The following is a 25,553-nucleotide window of genomic DNA, read 5'->3' on the forward strand; positions in this document are numbered from 1 at the left end:
CATGACATATATCTACTGATGAACACCTGCACTCAGTGGTAAACTTGTCTTAATGCTGATATAATTTTGTATCTTGGGTAAATGTATGCCCTGCTGCATTTCCTCTACTCTATGGTGGAATGGCTGTTAGGTGTTACCAACCATGTTTTTAATGTATATTCACTGTCACATTTTGAGGAAGGACAGCATGATGAGCGACTGCAGTTGTGAGTGGTTGCACTTTGTGTTGTGTCTGAGCAGATTGGGGCTCACAGATGACATAATGACAGTCTAATAACATGGTAGCTGTATTTTGAAGCCCATTTCTTCCATAAATGATGAAAAAAGAGTTGGGTTATAGACTTACTTCTGTGAGGCCTACTTCTCCCATAGGCTATCATTGGGTTGCCTTATTGAATTTAATACGTCCTTACTTTTGTTTGTAAACAGGTAGAGATCTGATGTTTGGTGTCTAAGAAATTGTAATTTACAATCCTCTTTAAAGTTAAAGTCAGTTTTCAAATTATAAATTTCAAAATGCCACTTTTAAAAAGCTTGCATTTTTCTGTTCTGGCTATTTTGAGTCTGCAGCCTGTTTGTGGGGCATATAACTAGGTACATTTGGCAGTTGGACTTTGTTTATTCCTCCCAGGCAGCAACACAATAGAGGAATTGGGCGTGGCAGGATGGGCCATCATCGGCAGGATGGGGGTGTCGAGCTGGGTACAGCTCCACTTGCATGTCAATAGGTTGTGCCCTGCCTTCACACAAGGGACTTTACACTACTTCATCGTTCATGCGATCAGGCTGGAGCCAGGGAAGACAGGAAACTTCAAGCACTTCAAAGCGAATTCTACAGAAACGCGTCCTACTTCAAAGATGGCACCAGGTATAAAAAAAAAAGGACCCAGAGACCATATCTTCTATTAACTTTCTGGATCGGCGGAAGGACTCTCAGAGGACTGCCTGCTGCTGTAACCTGCTGTTTACTTCAGAGGACTGCTTTGCTGCACCTGGAGGACTGCTCTGCTGCCTGAAGCCTGACTTGATTGCTAAAACCCCAGCCCTGCTGTTTGAACCCTGTTCCACTTCTTAAACCCAGGACTAGCACAGTGCGTGCAAGGAGTCCTGATCAGAGCCTCCAGAACAGAAAAGGCTCCAACCATCTTGAACCTGCATCTGCACGCAGCCTGAGTGACTCCTGACCCTCCAAGTGGTGCCTCTCTAGTCCTGGATCTTTGGAAGTGGTGCTAAAGATGTCCAGCTAGCCAATATCCCAAACTTGGGACTTCTGAAGGTTTTGGGCTAAAAACTGATCTAAGAGAAGAAGGGGACCTACCTGCTTGTCGATCCATCCAAGGTGCATCGCTGCTGGCCTGACTGTGCAGCATCTCCCACTATGTTATTCTCCACTTTAGCAAATCCTGTCCTGCAGTTTTTCGCAGAAGGGTTATCCAGCCTTGTGGAGCCCTCATAGGCCACAGCTTGCAGCTTCGTCCCGTTGGAGGTTTTTGACTTCCAAAAAACAGACTAAGTCTAAATGTGGAAATCTTCACTGTGACTTCATCCAGTGGCTCCCGATGACATCTCTTCCTCTGACTTCGCCTGCAACCTTGCTCTGTTGATCTTTACCTTCCCAGACAATTTTTGCTGAAATTTCTTTTAAGTCTGAAGGTAAGGGCTGCTTGTGTCAACCCATTCTCCAGTGTGGTTGGCCATATTTTTCAACTTTACCCTGTTCTTGTGTTTCTAGATGTCCCCAGTTTGCACTTTGATCTTTTAGGCACTAGTTTTTAACACATTTTAAAAATTCAGAACTCTGGCTCTACTAATTGGATATGTGACATTTTGTATCAAATAATTTATTAAAATACGCTCTATTTTTCTAAAGTGTTGTGGGATTTTACTTGTGTTGTGGTTTTACTTTATTACGGTCTGTATACTGCATTACTACTTTACACATTGCCGCTAAGTTAAGCCTGGCTGCTTTCGTGCCAAGCTAACAGAGGGTTAAGCACAGGTTAATTTAGTGAATTTTGCAGTTCATTCTGAATAGAACTGTGACTGTTTCTTTTTTTAAAATCTTTTTTATTGAAAAAGAAAACAAATCAACCACAGTTGACGATAAAATAATACAGTGTATGCGCATATCCAAACTTTTCATTTCGCAGACCAGCATGATCACACAGTACATCTTCATAACTCAATTTAGAACTGTGGCTGTTTCTTGAGCAGGGTTAATACTCAATTCAACCAACAACCCTGTTTCTCAACGTGGGTGATATAGGTGTAGAATAATCACAGGAATAACACTGAATAATTGTACTGTTGTGTCAGTGGTATGTTATATGTTATGTTATATGGGTATTTATTACGCGCGCAATTACTCTTGAGTATACTGGCGCGGAGCAAAACCACATAGAAGACGAGAGAAACGGCATTTTAGTAAGCTTGAATGAATAAGTGGGTTTTAAGGAGCTTTTTAAAGCAGCTAAGGTCTCTGGTATCCCTGAGTGTAAATGGAAGGGAATTCCAAAGGGTAGCCGCTTTAACCAAGAACGATTGACCGCCCAACCTAGTTCGCCGGAAGCGGGGAATTACCAACTGACGTTGGGAAGCCGACCTAAGGCATCGACTGGGGACATGAAAAGCCACTGTCCTCTTGAGATAAGCGGGGCCAGTATCATGTAGGGCTCTATGAGTGAGAACCAGAGCCTTAAATTGAACTCTTTGGGCCACCGGCAACCAATGGAGTGTGGCCATTTGCGATCTTATGCCGATACGTCTGGGAATGCCTAGCAGAAGTCTCGCGGCCGCATTCTGGATGAGTTGCAACTTGTTTAACGAAAAGGAGGGGGAGCCCAAATAAAGAGCTTTCGCATAGTCCAGGCGGGACAGTATGAGGGCTCTGGTGACCGTCTCTTTGGCCGGCTGGGGCAATAAAGGGAAGAATCTGCTCATAGATTTAAGGGTCCCAAAGCAAGCACCCGTCAGTCTTTCAATGTGCTCCGAGAACCTTAAATCCTCATTGAACCAAATGCCCAGATTCTTGGCTGGGCCACCTTCAGAGAGGGGACAGGGGAAATCAGGAGGCCACACTAATTCTGTAAATTGGTTTGGAAATTGGCCATAAAGTATGATCTCCGATTTTCCCTCATTACATTTAAGTTTGGCTTGGGCCAGCCAGGTAAATACGGCCGCAAGGCACTTTTGTGCCGCATCCGTTTCTACCTTCGAGTTAACCCAGGTAAACAGGAGCTGGGTGTCGTCGGCGTATGCCATCATTTTTGCACCCAGCTCCTCGGCCAGGTAGATCAGCGGGGTCATATGAATGTTGAAAAGAAGTGGGCTCAATGTTGAGCCCTGTGGGACCCCTGTCTGAACTGGCCTGGACTTTAAAACAAAAAATCACACTCCTGTTAAATAGTTCAGTAAAAATGTAATGGTCACTGTTAACGTATTAGTATCCAAATGGTCAAGAGGTAGGAAGATACCCCTAAAATTATTAGTTAGGGAGGGGGTGAGTAGAGACAGAAAGTCAGACCCTATTGTGTTGTTACCTGCTATAGTAACAAGATCTAATGATATTAGTGGAGAGAGCTAACGGTATTATTTGAATATCATTCAGTGTTTCACAATATATGGGACATCACAACAATTTATTACTAGTGTCACAAGTTACTAATACAAAAAAATCCAATTTCATAAAAAAAGGAGTAATTTTATTCAGTTCCTCCCATCGGGTTACAATCTAATACACATCATAATTTAAAATACGTCATTTTTTCAGTTGACCAATGACATACGGTACAATAAAATGTAAGTAAAACAGTCAACGCGGCGTTTCGTGTTTGTCAGTTTTTCACCTTCATCAGGACAAATTTGTATATAAGATCTACAAATAAAAACAGACTTTTTAGATACTTATATAAGTGTGACACAAAAAGATTCAAACTTAATTTTAAAACTATTTGGTAAGCTTTGTTAGTTGCATCCTGCTCTCCTCAAGAGACAAACAAATCCCTAGTTCATTGACTTTATCTTAAAATTCTGAGTGTATCTAATTTGTTGATGCAAGGCCTGATGTTTTACCTTCTGATATCAGAATCTTTGACCAGACCTTATTGACATTCTTAATCATGTCTTGTAGGTTCAACATAACTTGTCAAGTCTTAACCATACTCGATAAGTACTTTATGCAATAGGTACCTTATATGAGTCTCGTGGGAATTTGCTTCGTCAATTACAATATTCCACCATTTGAATTTTATATCCGTGACCCTATGTATGTTAAGCCTATGGAAACCAAAATAATAGGTTGAGTTAGAATTTATCTCGAATGAGAGGCTACACTCCATATGCTCATCTCTCTTCGTTACCTTTGATAGTGGTTTGCGTTTTGAGGCCAGCACGTTGGAACCACCGTCTTTTTTTACAATACGGTTTTATGGCGATATGGTGTATTCTTGTGTCCAAAGGAGTATCTAATAAAACATGATGAAATATGTACCTTTGGTTATAGGATGTAATACTAGCTACTATCTCAAGTCCACTATTACTTTCTTAAACCAGTTTTACTCACCTCCGTTTTTTTCGTTGCAAATAGTTCAACTGTAGGAAAAGGGGCCAAGACTTTGATTGCGTCTCCTGCAACAAGGTGGTATACAATTTTATTTTAAAGGTGCAGCATTTGCAAAGTGCTTGCTGACAGTGGTGCTGTAACACAGTCCTTCCTGAACATGTGCAGAGTCGGGGAGTATCTGATGTTCACAGGGAGTTCGTTCCAGGTTTTGGCTGCGATGTAGAAGAAAGCTCTCCCGCTGTTTCTGTAGATTCGGGGGACCTCTGCCCGGGCGAGGTCGGCGGAGCAGTGGTGCCTCTTGGGTACGTGGAAGGATAATCACTCATCACTTCAATCTTTGGCCTGGCCAATATGCCCTCAAAATCACCTATGGTAATTTAGCATGTGCTAATGCTGCACAGAAAATACCCCCATTCCTCATATACCAAATCAGACAGAAACTCATGTTTATGCTCATCAGTTTTTAGTGGTGACCGGTAACATATGCTATAGACATTACCTTCACCACATTGTAATCTGGCTCTTCTGTTATGGAACTGAAATAAACTACAACTCAAAGAAATTAAGAATTTTCTACATGAAGGCTTGGTGCAGGAACCAGTACTTTTTAGTATTACAGCATCTTGTATCACTGGCACAGCACAAACCTTAATGAGGAAGGTGCGTCTGATCGAGACATATTAGGCAAATAATGGAGTGGGATAAACTAAAGCAGTTTACCACCCATATTGGTCTTTTGCACAAGTGCCCGCAATGATAGCTACCTGTCAAATGTTAAGCTAACATCCTTGCGCCATCCAAGTAAATGCCCTAGAATAAGGCACTTTTACTGTAGTCTCCATATATCACGTTGGCGCCACCAGATAAGATGACTCCCTTGGCCTATGCAGAGAAGAAATATCATATTTATGCTCCTTTCATTCCAGGGATTTATGGGACTGTTTATTTACGATTTGAGATGTAGCACGGTTTTAGCAAGTGGAGAAAAGCTGGTTTAGGTACCACGGTTCGGAGACTTTTATTAGGCTTACAGCATTATAGATCAGGGTATGTATGTGCAAGTCTCGACCCTGAACTTTGGAAACACGAGAAGCTTTCAGTCAATTTGGATGTTGTCGATCTCAGCAAACATGCATTCCTCTATAACAACAGAAAGTTTGGTCCTGAGCCCCTCCACTTCCTGCAAATCATAACACCTGCGAAACAGTGAGACTTTCTTGTCTTGTGTTATTTCCTGTAACCTGCCTGGCTGTTTGAAAAAATGAGGCACACATGCTTTACCTAGGAATTGTTAACAAATCTGTACCATATCAACACTTAAGCAGCTTTACGGGTGTGTAATGCATAATCTTTTCTTTTTTTAAACAAACCTGTAATGCATTTTTTGTAAAACTTTGAGTGATGCAGATTGAACAGAACTGGGGAATTGTGACATCATAAACAGGGCCACTAGAATTATGCGGCCGTGGGTGCTAAATTATGCAGCATGGTTGACAAAATTATGATGCAAGAAAAGGCAAAACTGCGGCTTAATCTGTAGCCGTATTGTTTCGCTATTTTGTCATTTTAACAATTACTAGTATTATCTGGGCAAGTTATCACTTTTTAGTACCCGTTTAACACCTGAAAAGAGCAATCATCAACTGAAAAAAATGATCCGTTAACCTTTGCAAAGGATATACCACTGTGGGCATGTGGAATTCTTCCCTTAGTAACTTTTGATCCGTTTGCACTAGAAACATTTTGTTTAGTAACATCTGCAAATTAAGCAACAGATGCATGATGTGGCATATGAACGAAATAAGGACAATCTGCCATCATAAGCAATGCAGAAGAGATAGAATTACAGATAGATAACTGGAAAGAAAAGGGATATTTTCACCGAGCAGTGCTCAGTAACAACAAATCGACAATGGGTGTGAAACTATAAGCCTTCGAGGTGGCCCCATATACAGTTTTACACACAGATATCCCGGCACTCAAAAGTAACTTTAGTTGTCTATATTTAGTCAAAGCGAGATATTCTGTGTATTGAATGGACAAGTTTAGGTTCTCAAAAAATGGACGAGTTTTAATTCAAAACTGTATTAGACACATCACAATTCCAAAGATTTCAGACATGAGGTACAGTTTCAAAAAAGAATTCAGATACATAGACCAAGAAAGGACAAGTATCCCCCAATTGGAAATAACATTCAAAAGACTAAGAACAGTAGTTGTGTCCTCTTCATCCTGGTCCACGATAAGCGACAGCCGACACGTGTTTCGTCACGTCAAGTTATTTTCTCAAGGGTTTATCCCTAATTCAGAAGGGTATCAGATACGACAAAGTTGCTAGAGTTTGCAAGATCATCAAACATCTAAGCCAGTAACCAAGAATTTTGCAATAGCACGTCAGGATCCTCCCAATATATCATGAAGATGCCTGCGCAAACAATTCAGTATGCCTCACATCAGAGGATTCTCTTAATTAACACGTGGTCGAAAAGTAGATTGATTGGTAATAGACCCAAAAATTCAAAGGTTATTCCAGTGTGTCGCCATAGTTAATGCATTGTGAGGGTTTTCCATACGTGTGGAGAAGATTATTATTATACAATTTCTAACGTGTAAAGAAACCAAGTTGGCTATGATAGGCCTCGTATATTCTCCATTCGACGGACGAACGGCGTGGACTCCCCAGGACACATCCAGCGTAACATATACAGTTTTACGTTGTTTATTGGTCACAAATGCGTCAAATAGAAATAAATCAGTAAACTGGCTTTGAATAAACAGGACTATTGTTACAGCACAGTGGAAAATAAAATGTTTTCCCTCCTGTGATGTAATTGCAATGAATAACAATACTTAGAAAAGTCTTTTCACAATAGTGGGTGGTAATGGGATCCACAGATAACTCGAGAAAGGCACTGTGACCTCCAATGAATAACACCGAGCAGTGCTCATGTGGGACAGGAGTGCTGTACCATAATTGGGCTGCACAGTAGGCATGGTTCAAAAGACAGAATCTACTGTGTCCTTTCACTCACGCCACCATGGAGTCAATTAAAGCAAAAGATGACTATGGGGCAGTGCATTGGTGTTAAATCCTTTAATGTTTCAAGAATGTACTGCCCGAAGTCCATGATCCAGGTAAATTGAGCATATTTCTGACTATTCTATACCTAGTCCATCCACAACAGACATTTGATTATCGCTTGTGGGTATTTGTGCAAAATCCTTGCATGCAGCAACATAAATGTGTTCTGAATCGGGTTCACGGTGTTAACACCGTTTCCTATGAGGAAGCTTGGTTCGGTCAGGCTGTTTTTTAAATCTGTTTGCCTGAGCCCCTCAATCTTCTTATATTTTTAGGTCAAGAGACAAACTTATAGCGTTTGACCCTATTAAAAAAAATTAATGTAGTCCTTTTTTTGACTTCCACTTTAGTTTTGAGTAAAATTTCGATTTTGTTTTTTAAATCCACAGCTGACTCCAGAAGAACTCTTTGTAGGCTGCAACAGTCGCAGGCCCCTAGGAGAAGTTCTTAATTCGTTTTTTTTCATGCATAAATGAAAGCTTTTGTATATCCACAAGCAAATTTGTTTATACATTTGTCAGGGCATTCTCACCGCAGGGAGCAGCTGTACTCAAAAATAGCAATACCCTGATAAATTCTGAATGCCAAAAGTGGATTTGCATCTGTAAAAGTAAACATTTGCCCATTTAGGTTCAAATGTGTTGTCCCTTTGCTATCCAAATTCACAACATAGTATACCGAGCCTTTCTTCCCATGACTTGAACTCTCAAAGAAGCCACGAGTTTCATAAATTCCCATTGAGCTTTGTTTTGAAAGGTCTGAAACTGAAAATGTGTTCCTGGTTTTTCCTTTTTCTTCAGTATTTAAAAGGCGAAAGCTAGTCCAATTTGACTGGGCAGCAGATATGGACAAACTGAGTACAAACCCCACTCTACCTTTCAATACTCACTTACACAATGCATGTGTTGTTCTCAAAACGTGTTATTTACTAATTAGTGGGCGTACAACCCGCCCATAGCATACCATTGTTCTTTTTCGTTGTCACTCTCATTTACCTTCTTTGAAATGCTTAGCTGCTGCGAGCTGCCCTTCTTTTCTTGCGTTATCTCCTCCCAGTAGCATGGACCAAGTACATCTGTTCTTCCTTGTCTTTGTTCTTTTAGAATGCAATGTGAATGCTTTCAAAAGATGCATTTATTTTAATTGAAGAACGCAATCAACAGACACACTTCAATTTTATTTTGGGTTTTCTTGCTTTTAAAAGATGGACTTATTTTTACATTGGGCTTTCTTTACAATTAAATCAGTTCATGACACAGCATGTATTTGCACGTCTGACTGTTTTACTGCATCTTTAACCCCTGTTGCTGTCTTTATCACCCTCTAGTTACTTACACCCACAACGGTACTATTCTATACCACTCCACTACATTCTATACCACTCCAGTCTCCGCCCCTCTATACCACTAAACTGTACACCACTCTACGCTGCTCCCCTTCACTCCACACAATGGTGCTCTACGCCACTCGACTCTACTCTGCTCCATGCTGCTCTACTCTGTTACTCCATTCCACTCTACTTCATTCCATTTCATGCCACTCCACTCTACTCCATTGCGCTATATGCCACTCTACTCTACCTCCCTCCCCTCTAATCCACACTCCACCCTACTCTATGCCAGTCTACACAATGCCACTCTATGCATGCTACGCCACTCTACACCACTACTCTCTAATCCATGCAACTCTACGACACTCCACCCCAATCTACTCTATGCAACTTCACACCTCTCTATGCAGTTGACCCTACTCTGCGCCACCCTGCTCTATGCCACGCTACTGTACACCACTCGACTCTATTACACTCCTCTCTACAGCATTCCACCCTACACCAATCCACTCTAGTCTACTCTCATCTATGCTACTCTTCTCTTTCACTTAACTGTATGTGAAATCACTAACATTTAGTCACACTGCTGTACAACATGGCTAAAAGACATTGGCCAAGCCACATAGGCGAAGCTTATTGGCTTTGCTAATGCTTGTTCTATGTGTGATGCATTCTGAATCACACATGGAAAAAGGAAAATACCTTTAAGGATTGTTTTTGTGCAGGACGGTGTCCCCTACAGCACAAAAACAATCCTTCTTGTAAGGGTGCCTGCATTGGCGCTAGGCAGCACATGGGGTACCAGGACAAGGAGACAGCAGAAATATTAACAAATATTTGTAAATATGGCACATTTCTGAAATCTCCCTTTTACGCAACATATCACATATTGCCTTGCTGCCCTGCGTTACTTGAATTTTTCATAAATCTGCTCCATAATATTTAATCTTTGTGTTGTATGTTCTTGATGGGGACCTTAGGTAATACAGCTGGGAGCATTCATTGTCAGTAAAGTTGTACAGTGTTTTATGATGCTTAAATGCATTTTCACAGTGTTCCTTACTCCTTCGTTTCACTGTGCCAATGATAAGAGTCAGGGGTGATCCTTTCCAATGTGACAGAGCTTTGGTCCTTCTCACGAGAGATGAGAGCATCTTCCCACTGTGCTTGTGCCAGCGGTGCAGTGATCAGTATCCGTGTGTCCTTTCTTCCAGTTTAAATGGGTTTGGTGGGGTGGTTCCTCAGGCCTTCTTGTGTGGCATATTTTGAATTCACAGTTCATGTATTTTGGGTAAGGATTGTGTGTATTATACAAATCATATCTTTCAGTAGAAACAACATTATTTTATCTTACCAATCCTTCCTTTGCCTTCAAAACATGCATTTTAATGGCACACGTGTCCTAAATGTCTCTTATCATGTATGGGGTAATTAATTTGTTATTTCTGGATATGCTAAACGTACTTTTGGAAGGATTTAAAAGCTTCCACTCTTATGCATCACAATTTAACTTTGATTTGGGTGTTTGTGCCCATGTGTAATATTTCCCATTGCCTCGATTCGTATAATCACAGGGATGTGGGTGTGGTTATGCGATTAGAGCCGGTCATAGCCTCTGTCCTTCTCCAAGTTCTGTGCAGTAATCTCTTTACATGTCTACTCAGTGTGGGTTTTACCAACAGTGGGCGATTATGTCCGTTTTTAGCTGCAAATCCCATCTTCCAGTGTCACTGTCCCTTTTTTCCAACGTGGCACCGATTATGTGTGAGCAGATAATCTCCGTGCGGCCTGTAGAGCCAGCCGCCGGCTATATCAGGATTACACTCCTGGATATTTTTCCGCCAAAGCAAAGCTACAATCTTAAATTGGGAAAGGCGCAGAAATTAGAAATCGGTGATAATGCCACTTCCCCAGTTATTCCGCTTTCTCGGATGTCCATACATTCCCCTCCCTCCACCCCCTACCCCATCCACCAGCAAATGGCCGTAGATCAGAAACATTTTAAATGATAAAGTGAAAATTCAGCAATGATACATATTCAGTGAGTGACTCCAAAGAATGAATTACAGCAATCATTTGGTTTGTGATTTTTATTGGCTTTGTTTGACAACTTTTTTGTAGGTGAACACTTCAGCGACTGCTGTTTCCCGCGCCACATAAAGTACATTCCAGTGGCGCACTATTAAAGTAAACACCGCGTAAACAGAATCGAACAGGTCGTACATTCCTGTCAGCTCCGAGGTGCCTGTGGCGTGCCTGACAAGTCCAGAATGGAAGCGCCTTGAACTCGTTCGAAGCATGGCGAGGCGCTCACGCGGCAACGGGCAAGGCAGAGTTCTAGGTCTTAATCTAGGCGCGCATGCGGCATCGCAAAGCACAGCAACACACCGCATAAACAAAGTTAATCGGCTTGCGTCGACCCCCCCACCCCACCCTGACAAAAAGTAAAGCCCCCACTGGCCTGATTTTGTCAAGGGAAGTTAGTTAATGCCACTCACCATCTTTATTGGAGCTTTGCCGACGTAAATAGGACGGGGTAGGAAGAGGTCGGGAGCGGGCGGAGTGGTTGAGGGTGAACAAGGGGAAGGAGTTCAACGAAGACAAATACACAGATAGAACACGTAACTTTCATAATTAATCATTTATTCACTTGTACTATGCTTATTTGATAACATCTTTTTTTAAAGTGAGTTTTAAATCCACAAGTTGTGACATGAGGAGCAAACATCCATGTGGTATATAATAAAAGGGTTATTTTTGTAACCTGAGCATAGAGAGTAATGCAGGTTTTCATCATAAAACTGATTGTACTTTTTAAAACACTGTGCTGGCTCTGTGGGGACATCTAGTGACGCGGAATTATCAGGTTCATATTCCTGGGGTTTCAGTGTAGTTCTATCTTTTCTTTTCTTTTAGAGCCCTGCAGTTAACAGAGTCCTCACTGAATTCAATTCAGGACACTTCTTTACAATTTCAAAAAGAACCGGCAGGGAGATTTGTCCCACGCCGAGGAAATGTTCGAAAAAGAAAGTTTTCCGTTGAATAGTTTGCAGCAGATGAAAAAGCCTATAAGAAACATTTGCGAGCCGAGGTGCTCTACACCAGACACAGAAATAATTGTTTCGAGACAACACATGGAGGGCAAGGTGATGTTACTATGCAGATTTTATCAACATCAGAATGAAACACTGGCTAAGTCAGAAGGTCTGGCTTCCACCTTAAATCTTTCTGAATGCAGAACGTATATAAGAAAACATAATTCAGTATACTTTTGAGATGTACAATAGTCCGTCATGCAATGATACACGAAACGATGAGTCTGGTGGGGCTGTCAAGATTTCTTACCTAGGATTTTTAGGATCACGTTGTACTGCTTGCATTGATAAAAACCTTTTTAGTTATAGATCTGATGACGTGCAATGAATTCAGAGGAACAAATAGAGTGAACAGGCCTTTCATGATGGAGTGCTCTTGTGATGTAAAAGAAGCCCTCAAACAATGGGGTGGTTAAATCTATGGCCTGTGAAATAAGCTTCCTATCCTATATCTCATTCAATTCCTTCACTGAACTGAAAGGGTAAATATATAGCTTAAAATATATTTGATATGTATTTTGTGACATCATATGATTTATAAAATGTCTGTGAGCAGCAATGTAAAACTTCTCCATAGTTAGTGCGACAATACAATAAGAACAAATTACTAAATAGTTCTCTTCCCATCAATGAGAATCATAGGGAAACACTGTAATTCATATGTTAGGACGTAGAGTTCAGGAGGAGATCCCCAAGTTCAAGCACTTGCCATTGTCAAAGATGACCAATGTAGCAACACGAAATGTACATTCCTTCCTGACTAAGCCTTGAATTTTTTTCCCCCTTAGTTTACATTTACTTCCTGTACCTCCATGCTTCCATATTTTTGCATTTCTAGCAAAAACTCACCACAATGCGTAGCTCAGCTGATGTCCGAGCATTGGTGCTTCACTTCTAGAGTTGTAGTAATTACAAATCTGATTATTACCTTTGCCAATCAATACTTATAAAGACTGCTAAGGGAGGATATGTTTTTTGAAAATTGATTAGTGACTACCTTTGGACAGGTAGTTCTATGAGATCAAGCCAATGTAGACACCAATAACCCCCTCTGAAAGGATAGTGTATGTGCGAGTCAAAAGCTTTTTCCATACCTCCTTTTTTTCGAGGGTAGCAAGGTTACACCTTGGGTTGATATGTAGCAAGTAAATAAAGTAATCAAAAACAAAATAACGGCGTCTAGATTCCATATATCATATCAAGTGCCTTTCAAAATCTGTCTTTAGAGCTTTCATCATACGCAAACACTCTCTGAGCGAACTGTCAGTCGGTTCCAGTAGCACTCTACTCAGGTTGAGCAGATCGTAATCCCTAAAGAGTTACCTTGGAAGATGGTGGACATGCCACTCCAAGGTCATAGGTAAACTGTAGCTGCATGAAAGGGTTGATGAAGAGGTTGTTGAAGGAACATCATGTGTGCCAAAGCACCAATTACGGTGACAATCCAGTCATGCTGCACTTACCAGGTCATCCATCAGGAGTTTAGGGAGCTATAACTCTGGATTTCTTTGGTTTTATGAGGTCATGAAGAAATATCCTGGAAGTCATAGATGAATGCTTTATGTTTAAATGTATTATATTCTACAAGTTTAACACAATTGGTATCAGCACTTACCTATTTCTTCTGGGTGTGCCTGTTTGTTATAGAAGTCGAAAAACAATCACACTTCCAAGGCTGGATGTTAATAGCATCAAGAAAAAAGCTCATGAGGACACAAAAAATGTGGCCCAGAGGGCTGAAGATAAGCAACACTAAATGAAGTAGGTCCTTTGCTAAGTCTTCAAAGCATATCTTAGTAATTCAAGTGCTTCACTGATGAGTGACTGATACATCTCATTTTCAGATGCACGGTCAGATGCAGCTCCATCAGCTGCATCAAATGATGAGGCTCTCAGGAGTCATGATCAATGGAACAATCCCACAAAGAAATAATGCAACATTCACATGAGAGGCGCAAGAGATATGGACATCGAGAAAAGTGATTAGATGCATGTGCGTCAACACCACAGAAGGAAGTCATAAATGTTGTATAACATGACTCTAATACGGTTATTATAGCAGGAAGTATACACAAGAAAGCCTTTGGTATCATGTTGCATCATAACTGGCTATGTTTCTCACTACAGATGATTCACAAGAGCTGGTTGATCAATAACCAGTTTTAGACCCAGAGACTGGTTGTGAATACGTCACACCATCAAGTATGACAATTAGAAATGACCACTGACCAACGATCATATCTCACCCATCAGCAGATCTTGTAGAACCACTCAACATATCAAAGCCGAAATGTGTTATAATCATAAAGAAAGGGATAGGAGGGGAACTATTATGTAACCAATTGGACGTTTTGGACTACTGAGCAAGATTTGAGGCTCCAGGCTTTGCGCTCCAATCCCAACACCATGAATGGTGGAGATGGAGGAGCTATTCAAGTTAGGATAAACTAGGGGGTACATGGCGGGAACCAAGCTCCACCAGAAGGATGGCGGGAACCAAGCTCCACCAGAAGAAGGGGTTCAATAAACAGTTGCTATAAAGGGATTGTTAGAAATGAGGGCAGGTCTAACAGGCATTGCATATACAGATGCTTGGCAAACACACTACTTTTAGCATTCTTTCATGTTGTTCATCCCCCTCACCCAGACGTTTACATGTCAATTGTGGAATTTCCATCTCACTAAAGATGGTGGCTGCCTGGAAAGGGAAATGTCAGCGTATCACCGGGGTAAGTGCCCTCCAAGATTATTTTACAGTCCTGCCTTTCTTTTACAAGTTATTTCTTTTACGGTCTTCGTGCACTGCAGCACAGAATTTAGTGCTATATACACACATAGTAGAATAGGAAGTTAATGTCTTCGCATCTGTTTCTCAAGAAGCTGTATGATTGTTTCCAGTGCAAATAATAAAACTTTTCTTGGCAAACAGACCCGCTTATCACAGTGGTGCCTATTGTGCATTAGCTTAACCTGATGGCGGTTTCCGAAAAGCAAAAATAGACATGTAAAATGAGGAAGGGAATGAGCAAGAGCTAGACAACATACCATTAAGAATTAATACTCCCAGTGTTTATTTTTGCTCTCCTACTCTGAAGTGTAGGTTCAAGAAAATTTAAATAAGGTGGCAACAGACTAAAAAGAACATGTCATGTTACCACAAACACCCTAGAAGTGACAATATGGCTTTACGTGATGAGTTACAAGGCTCCTACCAGTGCCTTGTAATCACTAGGGATCATCCTTACCGCTTGCTGCCTATGGGGCTGTGCCTTATGGCTTGTTGCCTATAGCGTGCTATGAAACACTGCTACTGCATAGCTGTGAAATGAGATTAACTGTTTCTGGATGTTAGGCTTTTGTATGTCCCAGACAAAGACTGTGGCCTAGAGATCAATCGCATCTAAGCATACGAGAGGTAAATAATTCTAACAAACAATTCTGAGGGCTAGAAATTTAAAGACACATTTATGTTGCCAAATGAACATTGACATATATCTCCAGCATGCTTTACATATGATAGAGTCTCTTGATAAGGCTAAGTGGAATGTTCTGCTGACTTTCATAAGGAGCTCTACCTGACATTAATGATATGCATAGATTTTTTGGATACTATACATGGCTTTCATAAATAACGCATGCAGTTGAGTCCTCAACTGACACAACTGTGGTTAGCTTTGAAGAAAGTGCTGGTGCTTGTGCAATCGCTTCCTCCTTGTTCTCAGACTGTGCACTGTGCTGTGATTGGGTGTCAAGAGAATCTTGTGCGACTAATGGATGAACCGACACCCTTATTGCAATCTGCTGCGGTGGTGCATCATGGAGCGATGAGGCATCAGAGTCAGTGGTGGGAGAATCCCTGCGCTTTAAAACATTTTGAATAGACAGCACCCCATCACAACCACGTTGCCCATCGGGGCCGGGCCCCACAGAGTTCTGACCCTGATCTTCCAGTCCAACCACCTCTAGAATTTCCTCCATTATAGTTCTGCAGTTCATGATAAGAGGTGGGAGCGGCACGCTCCTAGCCAGCTCCTCGATGTACCTGGCAAATTCCATTGTCTTGAACTGGGTTACTTTGGCAAGCTCAAGAGTCTTTGCGGATGTGATGATTGGAATACGCTTAGCAATTTCAAATGCCTTTTGCAGCTTCTCTGCTCCTTCTGTACGGAAAAAATCATTAATGGCTTTCTCAGTTTTCTTCAAGTGGCTGCTCATCATGCACAGCCGTGTGATGTTCAAGATCATAACAATGGTGAAAGCTACGAGACAGACAATCATATAGTAGATGCCCATGTCCCCAGTGGTAAAGACGACCCTCAGGGTGACCGTGTTATTTACACTTCCGTGGGCATTGGAAGCCACACATGTGTATTTACCACGATCTTCAAAGGTCACACTAGTGATGTTCAACAGGCCGTCATCAAGGATCCACCACTTTCCATCTGCAAAAGAAAATTGAAAAAACTTCAGGTCCAAACAAGATATTGTTCTGACGTCTGACATGAAATTCAGTTTAATTAGGGCTTCCATTTCAAACATTTTCTACAGGATCAGGTCTTACATAACCTCATATTTTCTACAATAATCGAATGTCAAGTGAGCAAGATACACACCACTGTAAAGTGTAGGCAATACATTTGGGATAATGCATACCCAATAACTCAATCTAAATATTGCTAATCCATGCAGAGTTTGTAAGCCACAGAAAGACACAAAACCCATAGCCTACCTATCTGATGATCTACCAGTCCTCCAAAACATAACATACACTATTTTGGTCTATAGCTGCCTGGATCAGGTTTATAAAGACACTTATGTACCTTTATTTCACTGGCACTTTTCGGATGCTGAAATATCAAACTCTGAGCAGCAAAGTAATATGGTTTAACAGCTGAGCTGCGATTACAATGTGTTGTTTAGTTTTTGTGCTGCTGCCTTGTCGGGCGCCAGGACGCTCCTTCGCTGGAGCAGCTGCGCGCTTAATAAATACGCATAACATAACATAACATAACATTTTCATATTACGGGTAGTGCAGTTAAAGCCCTTTTTCCATAGTAGTTCTAGGCCTACATTTAATGCTTGGACTGATCCCGGTCATTGAGCTCTCGGGGGGCAACTGACATGTAAGTGCCAAACAAAGTAACCAAGTTGGAACACCAATGGCCCAATGATTGTGCTGCTCCTTGATAACTTAGCTCTGATCTTGCTAATGTGAGCTCACAGTTTACTCTGGGGAAACTTCAACAACGAAGCAGGAAGCTGGAGAGAAGGCTGGTGCTGCCATCCATTTGGAAGGACATGCCTTTGGTATGCCAACTGGAGTATACGTAGGCAGTGTTTATGTCAAGGGAATATTATTTTTCTAAGGGCTAGAAGGGACAGGTTAGTGTCTGTGTAGGTAATGATGGAACAACTGGTTCCATCATTCCAGGACATAATATTCTGAAGTAACTGTTAAAATTCTTGTTAATATTTTGTTTATTAATTGCTTTATCTGTCATTGTATAGTTTGTTAGTTTCATCCATCTGCATATTATGTCCTAGACCAGGATGTTGATTTCAATAAAGTCCATAAATTACATAATGCGTTTTCTACCCCTTTTCCCATTTCAGTGTTGAAACCATGCAATTCAAATAGAATAGTTTTAGATTATAGAAATATAAATGCACATACATGCATACATGTGGTAAAAACGCTCACAGTACTGAATTGATGACAAACTTAGTAAACAATACAAAACAACATAATGACATCTACATCACAAATGATTTAACAGAACACTTGGACAGAATGGACATAATAGTGGGTATATTAGCCCAACAGTGCTACAAAATAAACGTACAAAAATCTTAGATTGTATATCTTAACATGATTTTCCTTAGATATAGATTATCCATCGAGGGCAAAGGTTTAGCATAGGACTTCCTACAAAAGTGTGCTACTTTGCAACCTCCAAACACATTGAAAAAGATGCAAGCCCTGGTGGGGGTTTTGGACTTTGGAAGAGCTTACTTGCCACAATTTGCTGAGCGGGTTAAGCCACACATGATTTAATCACTCCTTCAATTTCAGAGAGAAAATGGATAAAAACACACACAACTATCTCACTTGGACTGCAAGCCGACATGTTAAGATGAATTACTTACAGACGTGGGGCAATAAGACAAACCTACCAATTAGAGTTATCCCTGGCACTTCAGACTACACATGTAGTTTAAAAGGAGGGACAAGTGACCCCCATAACATACAGATCACATGTATACTGCACTGAAGAGGAATTGTTTTACCCCCACAGAGAAAATTCTCACTGCAGAGCAGACAGCTATTTTGACAGAGTGTCCACTTGCAAAGGGAAACATTTTTTGTACTCCCTATGCATACTTTTGTGGCAGATACTAAAGCTAGTATCCTAAATGTGTGCGCCCTACACCTTTGTTGGGTGCAGTGGACCACAATGCAAAATACAACTGAAGTAAAGTTTGTACGGTCCGACACTTCGAACTCAATTTTGACAGTATGCACAGACCATTCAACAAACTCCAGCTATCTTACCCATTCATTAGTAAAAGAGAGCTATTTTCATACGGCCCATCTTCAATGGCAGACTTGCTGGATAGCAGGACATTCTCTCATCTCAGCTTCTTCGAGACCGCCACCTTCCCGGAGAGTTGGAAACACGCAGAGATCAACGCTCTACTCAAGAAAACCAAGACGGACCAAAGGACCTCAAGAACTTCCGGCCCATTTCCCTGCTCCCGGCGAAAGTCATCCAGAAGACAGTCAACAGGCAACTAATCCACTTCCTAGAAGAGAACAACATCCTAGACTCGTCTCAATCCGCCTTCCGCAGCAAACACAGCACTGAAACCGCCCTCATTGCCACCTCCGACATCAGGGCCCTGCTGGACAGCGGCAAAACCGCTGCCCTCATCCTCCTGGACATCTCAGCCCCCTTTGACACAGTCTGCCACTACACCCTACACACACGACTCCACGAAGCAGGGATCCTTGACAAAACATTGGACTGGATCACCTTCTTCCTCACCGGCAGAACCCAGAGAGTCTGTCTCCCCATTCCGATCCGAAGCCACCAAGATCACCTGAGGCGTACCCCAAGGATCATCCCCAAGCCTGACCCTCTTTAACGTCTACATAGCACCACTCGTCAACATCATCCGATCACACGACCTCAACATTTTCTCATACGCTGACGACACCCAGCTGATCTTCCAGAGGTCCTCATCCTTGGCTCCACCGCCTCCACCTGGGACGACTCCTGGTGGTCGGCCACAATGGGAGATTCACCAACACCCGCCAACCACGCACGCAACCTGGGGTACATCCTGGACTCAACACTTTCAATGACCCAGCAAGTCAAAGCCGTCTCCTCCTCCTGCTTCAACACCCTCCGCAAGATCTACAGATGGATTCCCACTGGAACCAGAAGGACGGTCACCCAAGCCCTCGTCAGCAGCAGGTTGGACTACTACAACACGCTCTAAGTGGGACCACGGCCAAACTCCAGAGAAGACTTCAACACATACAGAACGCCTCTGCTCGCCTAATCCTCGACATCACCCATCACAGCCACATCACTGCCCACCTGAGAGACCTGCACTGGCTCCCCGTCAGCAAGAGGATCACCTTTAAGCTCCTCACCCACGCTCACAAAGCACTCCACAACGCCGGACCAGCATACCTCAACAAACACCTTACCTTCTAAGCCCGAACCGCCAGCTTCGCTCCGCTGACCTCGCCACCATCCCTCGCATCCACTGAACGACCTCCGGCAGCAGATCATTCTCCCACCTCGCCGCCAAGACATGGAACACCCTCCCCATCCTCCTGTGACAAACCCAGGACCTGCTGACCTTCAGAAGACTTCTCAAGACTTGACCGTTCGATCAGTAGCAGCACTACCTCCCAGCCCCCCTTAGCGCCTTGAGAGCCTCACGCCTTGAGACCCAAACGGGTGAGTAATGCGCTCTATAAATGCAATTGATTGATTCATAGAGGCTGGCTTCCCCGATGGACGACGAATCTCGACCTCTTACACACCATTACCCTTTCACTAAAGTGCCCCTTCCCCAATGCCACCTGCCTGCTGCTTTCTGTGACCCTTTTTTGCCTTAGACATTTATGGGCCTGCTACAAATGTAGATCTCTATATGCCTCAGAAATCCCCTTGTTGGTGATAGCAGCGTTCAATGTTTCTATACTCCAGTCTCATTTATTGGAATGGGCTGCGCAGGGAATTAACACTCTGATTTCTTTTCTAACGGGGAACTGTTCTCATTTGATATGCTCCAAGCAGACTATACGATTCCCTCTGGCCACTTTCTCACTTATGCTCAACTCAAACAAGTGCTGAGAACAATATTTTTTGTTAGAGACATGGAACCCTCTACAAACACGGTTATACAATCACTCTATACAGTAGGGGATAGCACACATTTATCCACTGGCTATACCAAGCTCACCTCCAACATTGGGATTGTGCCAGAACTACACTTCGAGAAAAATGGGAACATGACATAGGCCGTCCGCTACATGACTCAGAATGGTGCAGTATTATCCCACCCACACACAGTCTCTCACAGCTTACACTTTTAATATATTCAATTCAATTTTCTGAACAGGGCTTATCTAGCCCATATCATCTTTCTAAGATATATCCAGGTCTGCCCTCAGTTTGTTCCCGCTGTCATTCTCCTGATGGTGACCTTCCACACATGTTATGGGCTTAGTGGGATGGAGTCCTTTCAGTACTGTATGAAACCCCAGGTCTTCATCTATCCAATTTCTTATTGATGCTTATACTAGGCCTTTTCCTCATTCTGATTCCAACACAGCTTAGACAAAATTAGTCAACATGGGTCTTCTACTGATGAGGTACTACAGTACATTACGATGGAATAACCCTGTATCACCGACCACTTATTCCTGGGGAGTGGCTACCACTCCCTGGCTGTTATCCGAAGGCGTCCACTTACATATATGGGAGAGAGCAGATTTACTTAAATACCTAATAGCCCAAGACTGGGCTTTGTTGGCTGAGGAATTTTTACATTTGATTAAAGATGATACACGTCCCCTCTGACCACCCCACAAAGGTATAGCACTCTACTAGTTTTTTTCACTGTTAGTCACTACCTGAACCTCGGTTAATTAGGACACGTCCAACACTATAATGTTTATTACAATGTCTAGTTCGCCTGAAATAGTCAATATATTTATATTTGCTGCATGGTTAGCCCACGCTTACCTCTGCAATAGAAAGGAGCCAGTTGGGGGGAGGAGGGGGGAGGGTGGGAGCTGGTTAGGAGGGATTGTTACTTTTGGGGGAAGGGGTGAGGAATACCTAATGAAACTTTGATAAGCTTGGCAACTGTGCTGGTTTCTATGCATTGCATACCATATTGATATATACCTCCTTGATGGTTTGTTTTGATATCGTTCTACAGTTTACCAATAAGAATATCTAAAACAAAACAGGTGCGTGTTCTATACAAATGGCTCTGCACAGCCAATGATTAGCAATAAATAAACATATTCAATTACTTGTACTCCAGTGCAGAAAACCATTGAAGACGGCAACTTCAAGGCACTGTGCACATACCAATGTTAGCCAGCCAAGATGGTGGATTAATTCCCTAGTTCTCCGGCAGCTCGCCCGGCACACTCATATAATCCTGGCCACTGGTATGATGGGGAGGACACTGAAGTGCACAGACGACCCGGCGGCAGTTAGAGCAGATCACAGCTAGGTGATGGGCAGTAGCCCAGGAGCCAGCAGTCATGGACTTGACCTGTAACTGACAGCAACAACAGACTGTCAGCCAGAGGTTACCAATCGTGGCTTGGCCCACTAATTCCTGGCGGGCCCAGGTGATGTCCAGGGTAGGCAGGGACCCAGCATTGACAATACTTCAACTCCAACATTACCACAGAAGGGCCCTCACTCTCACCCAACTCAACGCAGTTGTTGAGATAATTGAGGTGCTCGACGCAGGGTGATGACTGTTGCTGATGGGAGGTGGTGCCTGGTGGCCGGGGGCCTTATCCCACCAAAGTCTTTCCCTGTCAGCATCATCACTGAAGTGCACAGGGAGCTAAATTGTAGCTGAATAGAGCCTTCCCACATGCTGCGCCTCTCCCCATGAGCGCTCAACATTTTTGCGGGGTGCCTTGGCGCACAGATTCATGGCTTGCCGACCCGGGGCTGATATAGACTGGAATTTGCATCTGCCGTTCTGACCACCTGCTCCCATTGCGGGGATTCCATCCACAGAAGGTTCTCACACATGCATATTACAAGTTGTACACTCCCCTTTCTCTCCTCGAGGGCATCATCATGACCCCCTGTAGACACCAGCCTACCCTATTTTCTGACTTAAAGTTGCGCAGCTGCACACTGGCTGCCAACCCCATCCTCACACTGCTTTAGGGCAAAACGAGCATGCCTTGTTTGGGCACCCCCTTCAGTTGTAGTAGGCTCCCAGTATTAGGACACTTTGTTCCCCCAGGTGACTCCATTACCATTGAATACTTTTCACCATACCTCTGCACCACTCTGGTGGGAGGGCTTTTCATGGATCCTTGGGTGTAGGCAAGGCGGCGTGACGGGGTGTTGCAACCGGGACATGGCTCCCCTGCGGCTTGCACTCACGACACCTGCACATCACTGACATACAGTACCTCACTTTGAACATCCACGACATGCACACTGCCAGAAAACGCTACGCTGTGTATTCGTATATCAAACGCCAGCAAGCGCAAATTGTCTTTTTGCAAGAGACCCATATTACAGCGGGAGAACGAGACTGCCTGCGTAGGCAGTGGAGGGTCCTTTTCTGCGCCACCACCTATTCAGCGAGTGGGAGGGGTGCCCTAATTTGGGCACGACCTGGAGTATCATTTCAGGAAACAAATGCGACCATTGATAGGGAAGGTCGCACTGCCCGCCTTGAGGGCCAGTCGGATATCCCACTGCTTCTCCTTGGCAGCATCTACGCACAAACAGGGGGCATTCTTGGATGCCCTTTCAACCGAGCTTGCCCATAAAACCAAGATGCCATGGGTGGAAATTATAATTGTGTGCTTATTCTATTACTGGACAGCTCCAAACCCACTGTTCCCCACTCCTCCCTACATGCGCAGGAGCTGGGCACGCCCCTGGTCACTCACAGAAGTGTGGCAGTCTCAGCACCCTGAATCCAGACTATACTCCTTCCATTCCATCCCACACATTCTACAAGTGTGGTTTGACTGATTCCTCTGCTCTGCCTCCCTGGTACCTCTATTTCACCACATAGATTATCTGCGACGAGTAGATTCTGACCATGACGCACAAGTCATGGATCTTAAATGACACCCCCCTTCATCCCCTACTCTGACATGGCAGCTACCGCAAGATTGCTTGAAAGACCTGGTGTTCTGGGAGGAGCAGAGTGACAACATCTGACAGCATTTTTCTGAGAACCAAAACACTGCCTCCTCTCGGTTTCTGGAGTGGGACACCTTCAAGGTGGTAATGTGTGGAGCTTGTATTCAACAAAATTCCGGGGTCCACAGGATCTTGGAGAAGGCCATAACCTCAGCTGAACGCACCCTGGCAGAGCTGAGCAGAGCAGAGAATGCCGACTCGTAGATGCAAAAACCGCTTACGTTGCCCTCCTAGAAAACCTGCAACGTTATAACTTCACAGCCCATGCGGCAAAAGTCCATCACAAGGGAGACAAATCCAGCAGGCTCCTGGCCTAGCTTATCTGGCAGGAGTCTGGGGCCCACCCCATCACTGAAGTGGTCAAATTAGCAGGCTTTACAGTTCACATGCAGCCTGATATACTGCAGGTCTTTTATGACTATTACTTGTCTGTATAGAAGGCCCCACCCGACACATCGGCAGATCTTGCCACCACATTTCTGGCATGTATAACCCTCCCAAGCATTCTGGCCTCCACCAGGCTCTCCCTAGAGGCAGGCCATCTGCAACCTACCCTGAAACAAAGCACTGGGACTAGACTCACTGCAGGGATGTGGAATTCCTATATCCCGACTCACAGGACATATTGTTTGGGGTCAAAGGCAACAAGTTTTCATGTGTATTTTGTCCTTGGGACAAGTAGTCCCAACCCTTGCAGCAAAAACCTTTTGGCTGCCAGTTTACAGTACCACATTATGGATCAGAGAAGGGCACTGTCTGTAGTTAAGGTAATATTTTTGTCCATATGTTAATGCTGTTCAAACCTGTATTTATTGTTCGTTAATTGAAAACCTTTATTATTAGGGTGAACAGTCTAAGTAAATGCTGTATGTTCTGACTGCACTACTGACAGTGGTTCGAGTATAAAATCTGTACACACATTTTCAAAGTTTAGCAATATGAGGCCGTGTATAATGCTCCCAGAATGCTCTCTGATTTGATGCAAATATTTGCAGAAGCTTGAAAGCAAGATAGATGACTCTGCTTTCAAAATAAAATGTTCATAAAAAAATGAAAGCAGGAAAAAAAACAGTTTGCTAAAATACTGTAAAATTTCAGTTACCATATCTTTGCAGCGTCATTTAGTAAAATATCTTGATGCATGCTAGTATTTTCCAAAAATATTCATAATGGAAAATCAGTGTAACCAGTTTCAATAAGATTATGGGAAACACAAATAAACATTGACAAAGCCAGTAGGTTTGAAATTGGTGGTCAGCTTTTTAGTTTTGTCAATGTGTGAACTGTTTTGGCATGGTTTTTGTAAAACCTTAGTGGTGTGGGAGCTGCCGGGCCCTCACCATTATAACAAACATTGGCAAAAGCAGAAATAGTTTTTGGTCTCAAGAAAAGCACACACTACCACAGTAGTTACTGGCACTGAATAAAACTACCTTGATTGCTGATAAGCTCCTTGTGAAAGAGCAGAATGCTGTCACTCACAGTGAAGCTAGTAGATACAGAGAGAGAGAGAGAGAGGCAGAATTGTAATAATCACAAAAGGTCATGGTCAACGCCCAATTATTAAAGAAAGTCTCAAAAGTGCACCCATGTTATATGTTCTTGCATTAAGTGCAGATACACAGCTTTCGTGAATTCCGAACAATTTACAGAAGTAGGACAAGAAATAGTACTCCTAGAAAATATTTGGTAACTGCATTTTAGCATAAGCAAATATACATGTGTGGATTTGTTCATACGAAAATCTGAGTGTTTGCAAGTTCACTTTCCCTTCAACCACTTTTTTCCCACCTCTAGAAGAAGGTTTACGTCTGCCATTGTCGGGAGTAAATTTCCAACATTTCGGAGTATGGGAAAAGATTAGAGAAGAGTTCTTGAAAAACCTTGAAACATGCAAGGTAGTAGGTTTCCAGAGACTCAAAAGGGCATTCTAACCCTGGAACTATTGCTTACCACTACCTTCAGCCCCAGTATATAGATCTGCGGAAACGTGGCAAAATAAGGGGATTGCAAGTGTTCAAACACTACTATGGTATG

General features: G+C 42.9%; 1 protein-coding gene across 2 annotated transcripts in view; it reads right to left on the reverse strand.

Annotated features, from left to right (window-relative positions):
- Nucleotides 1–11,599: 11,599 nt before the first annotated feature.
- The window catches only part of MFAP3L (microfibril associated protein 3 like), a 238,900-nt gene continuing 224,946 nt past the window's right edge, over nt 11,600–25,553 (reverse strand). For both annotated transcript variants that reach the window (XM_078677061.1, XM_078677062.1), the window contains exon 3: nt 11,600–16,510. In XM_078677061.1, coding sequence (XP_078533187.1) covers nt 15,678–16,510 — 833 coding nt within the window. In that variant the 3' untranslated portion in view covers nt 11,600–15,677. The remainder of the gene's footprint in view (nt 16,511–25,553) is intronic.

The sequence above is a fragment of the Lissotriton helveticus genome, chromosome 2_1, assembly GCF_964261635.1.
Source record: "Lissotriton helveticus chromosome 2_1, aLisHel1.1, whole genome shotgun sequence".
Lineage (NCBI taxonomy): Eukaryota > Metazoa > Chordata > Amphibia > Caudata > Salamandridae > Lissotriton > Lissotriton helveticus.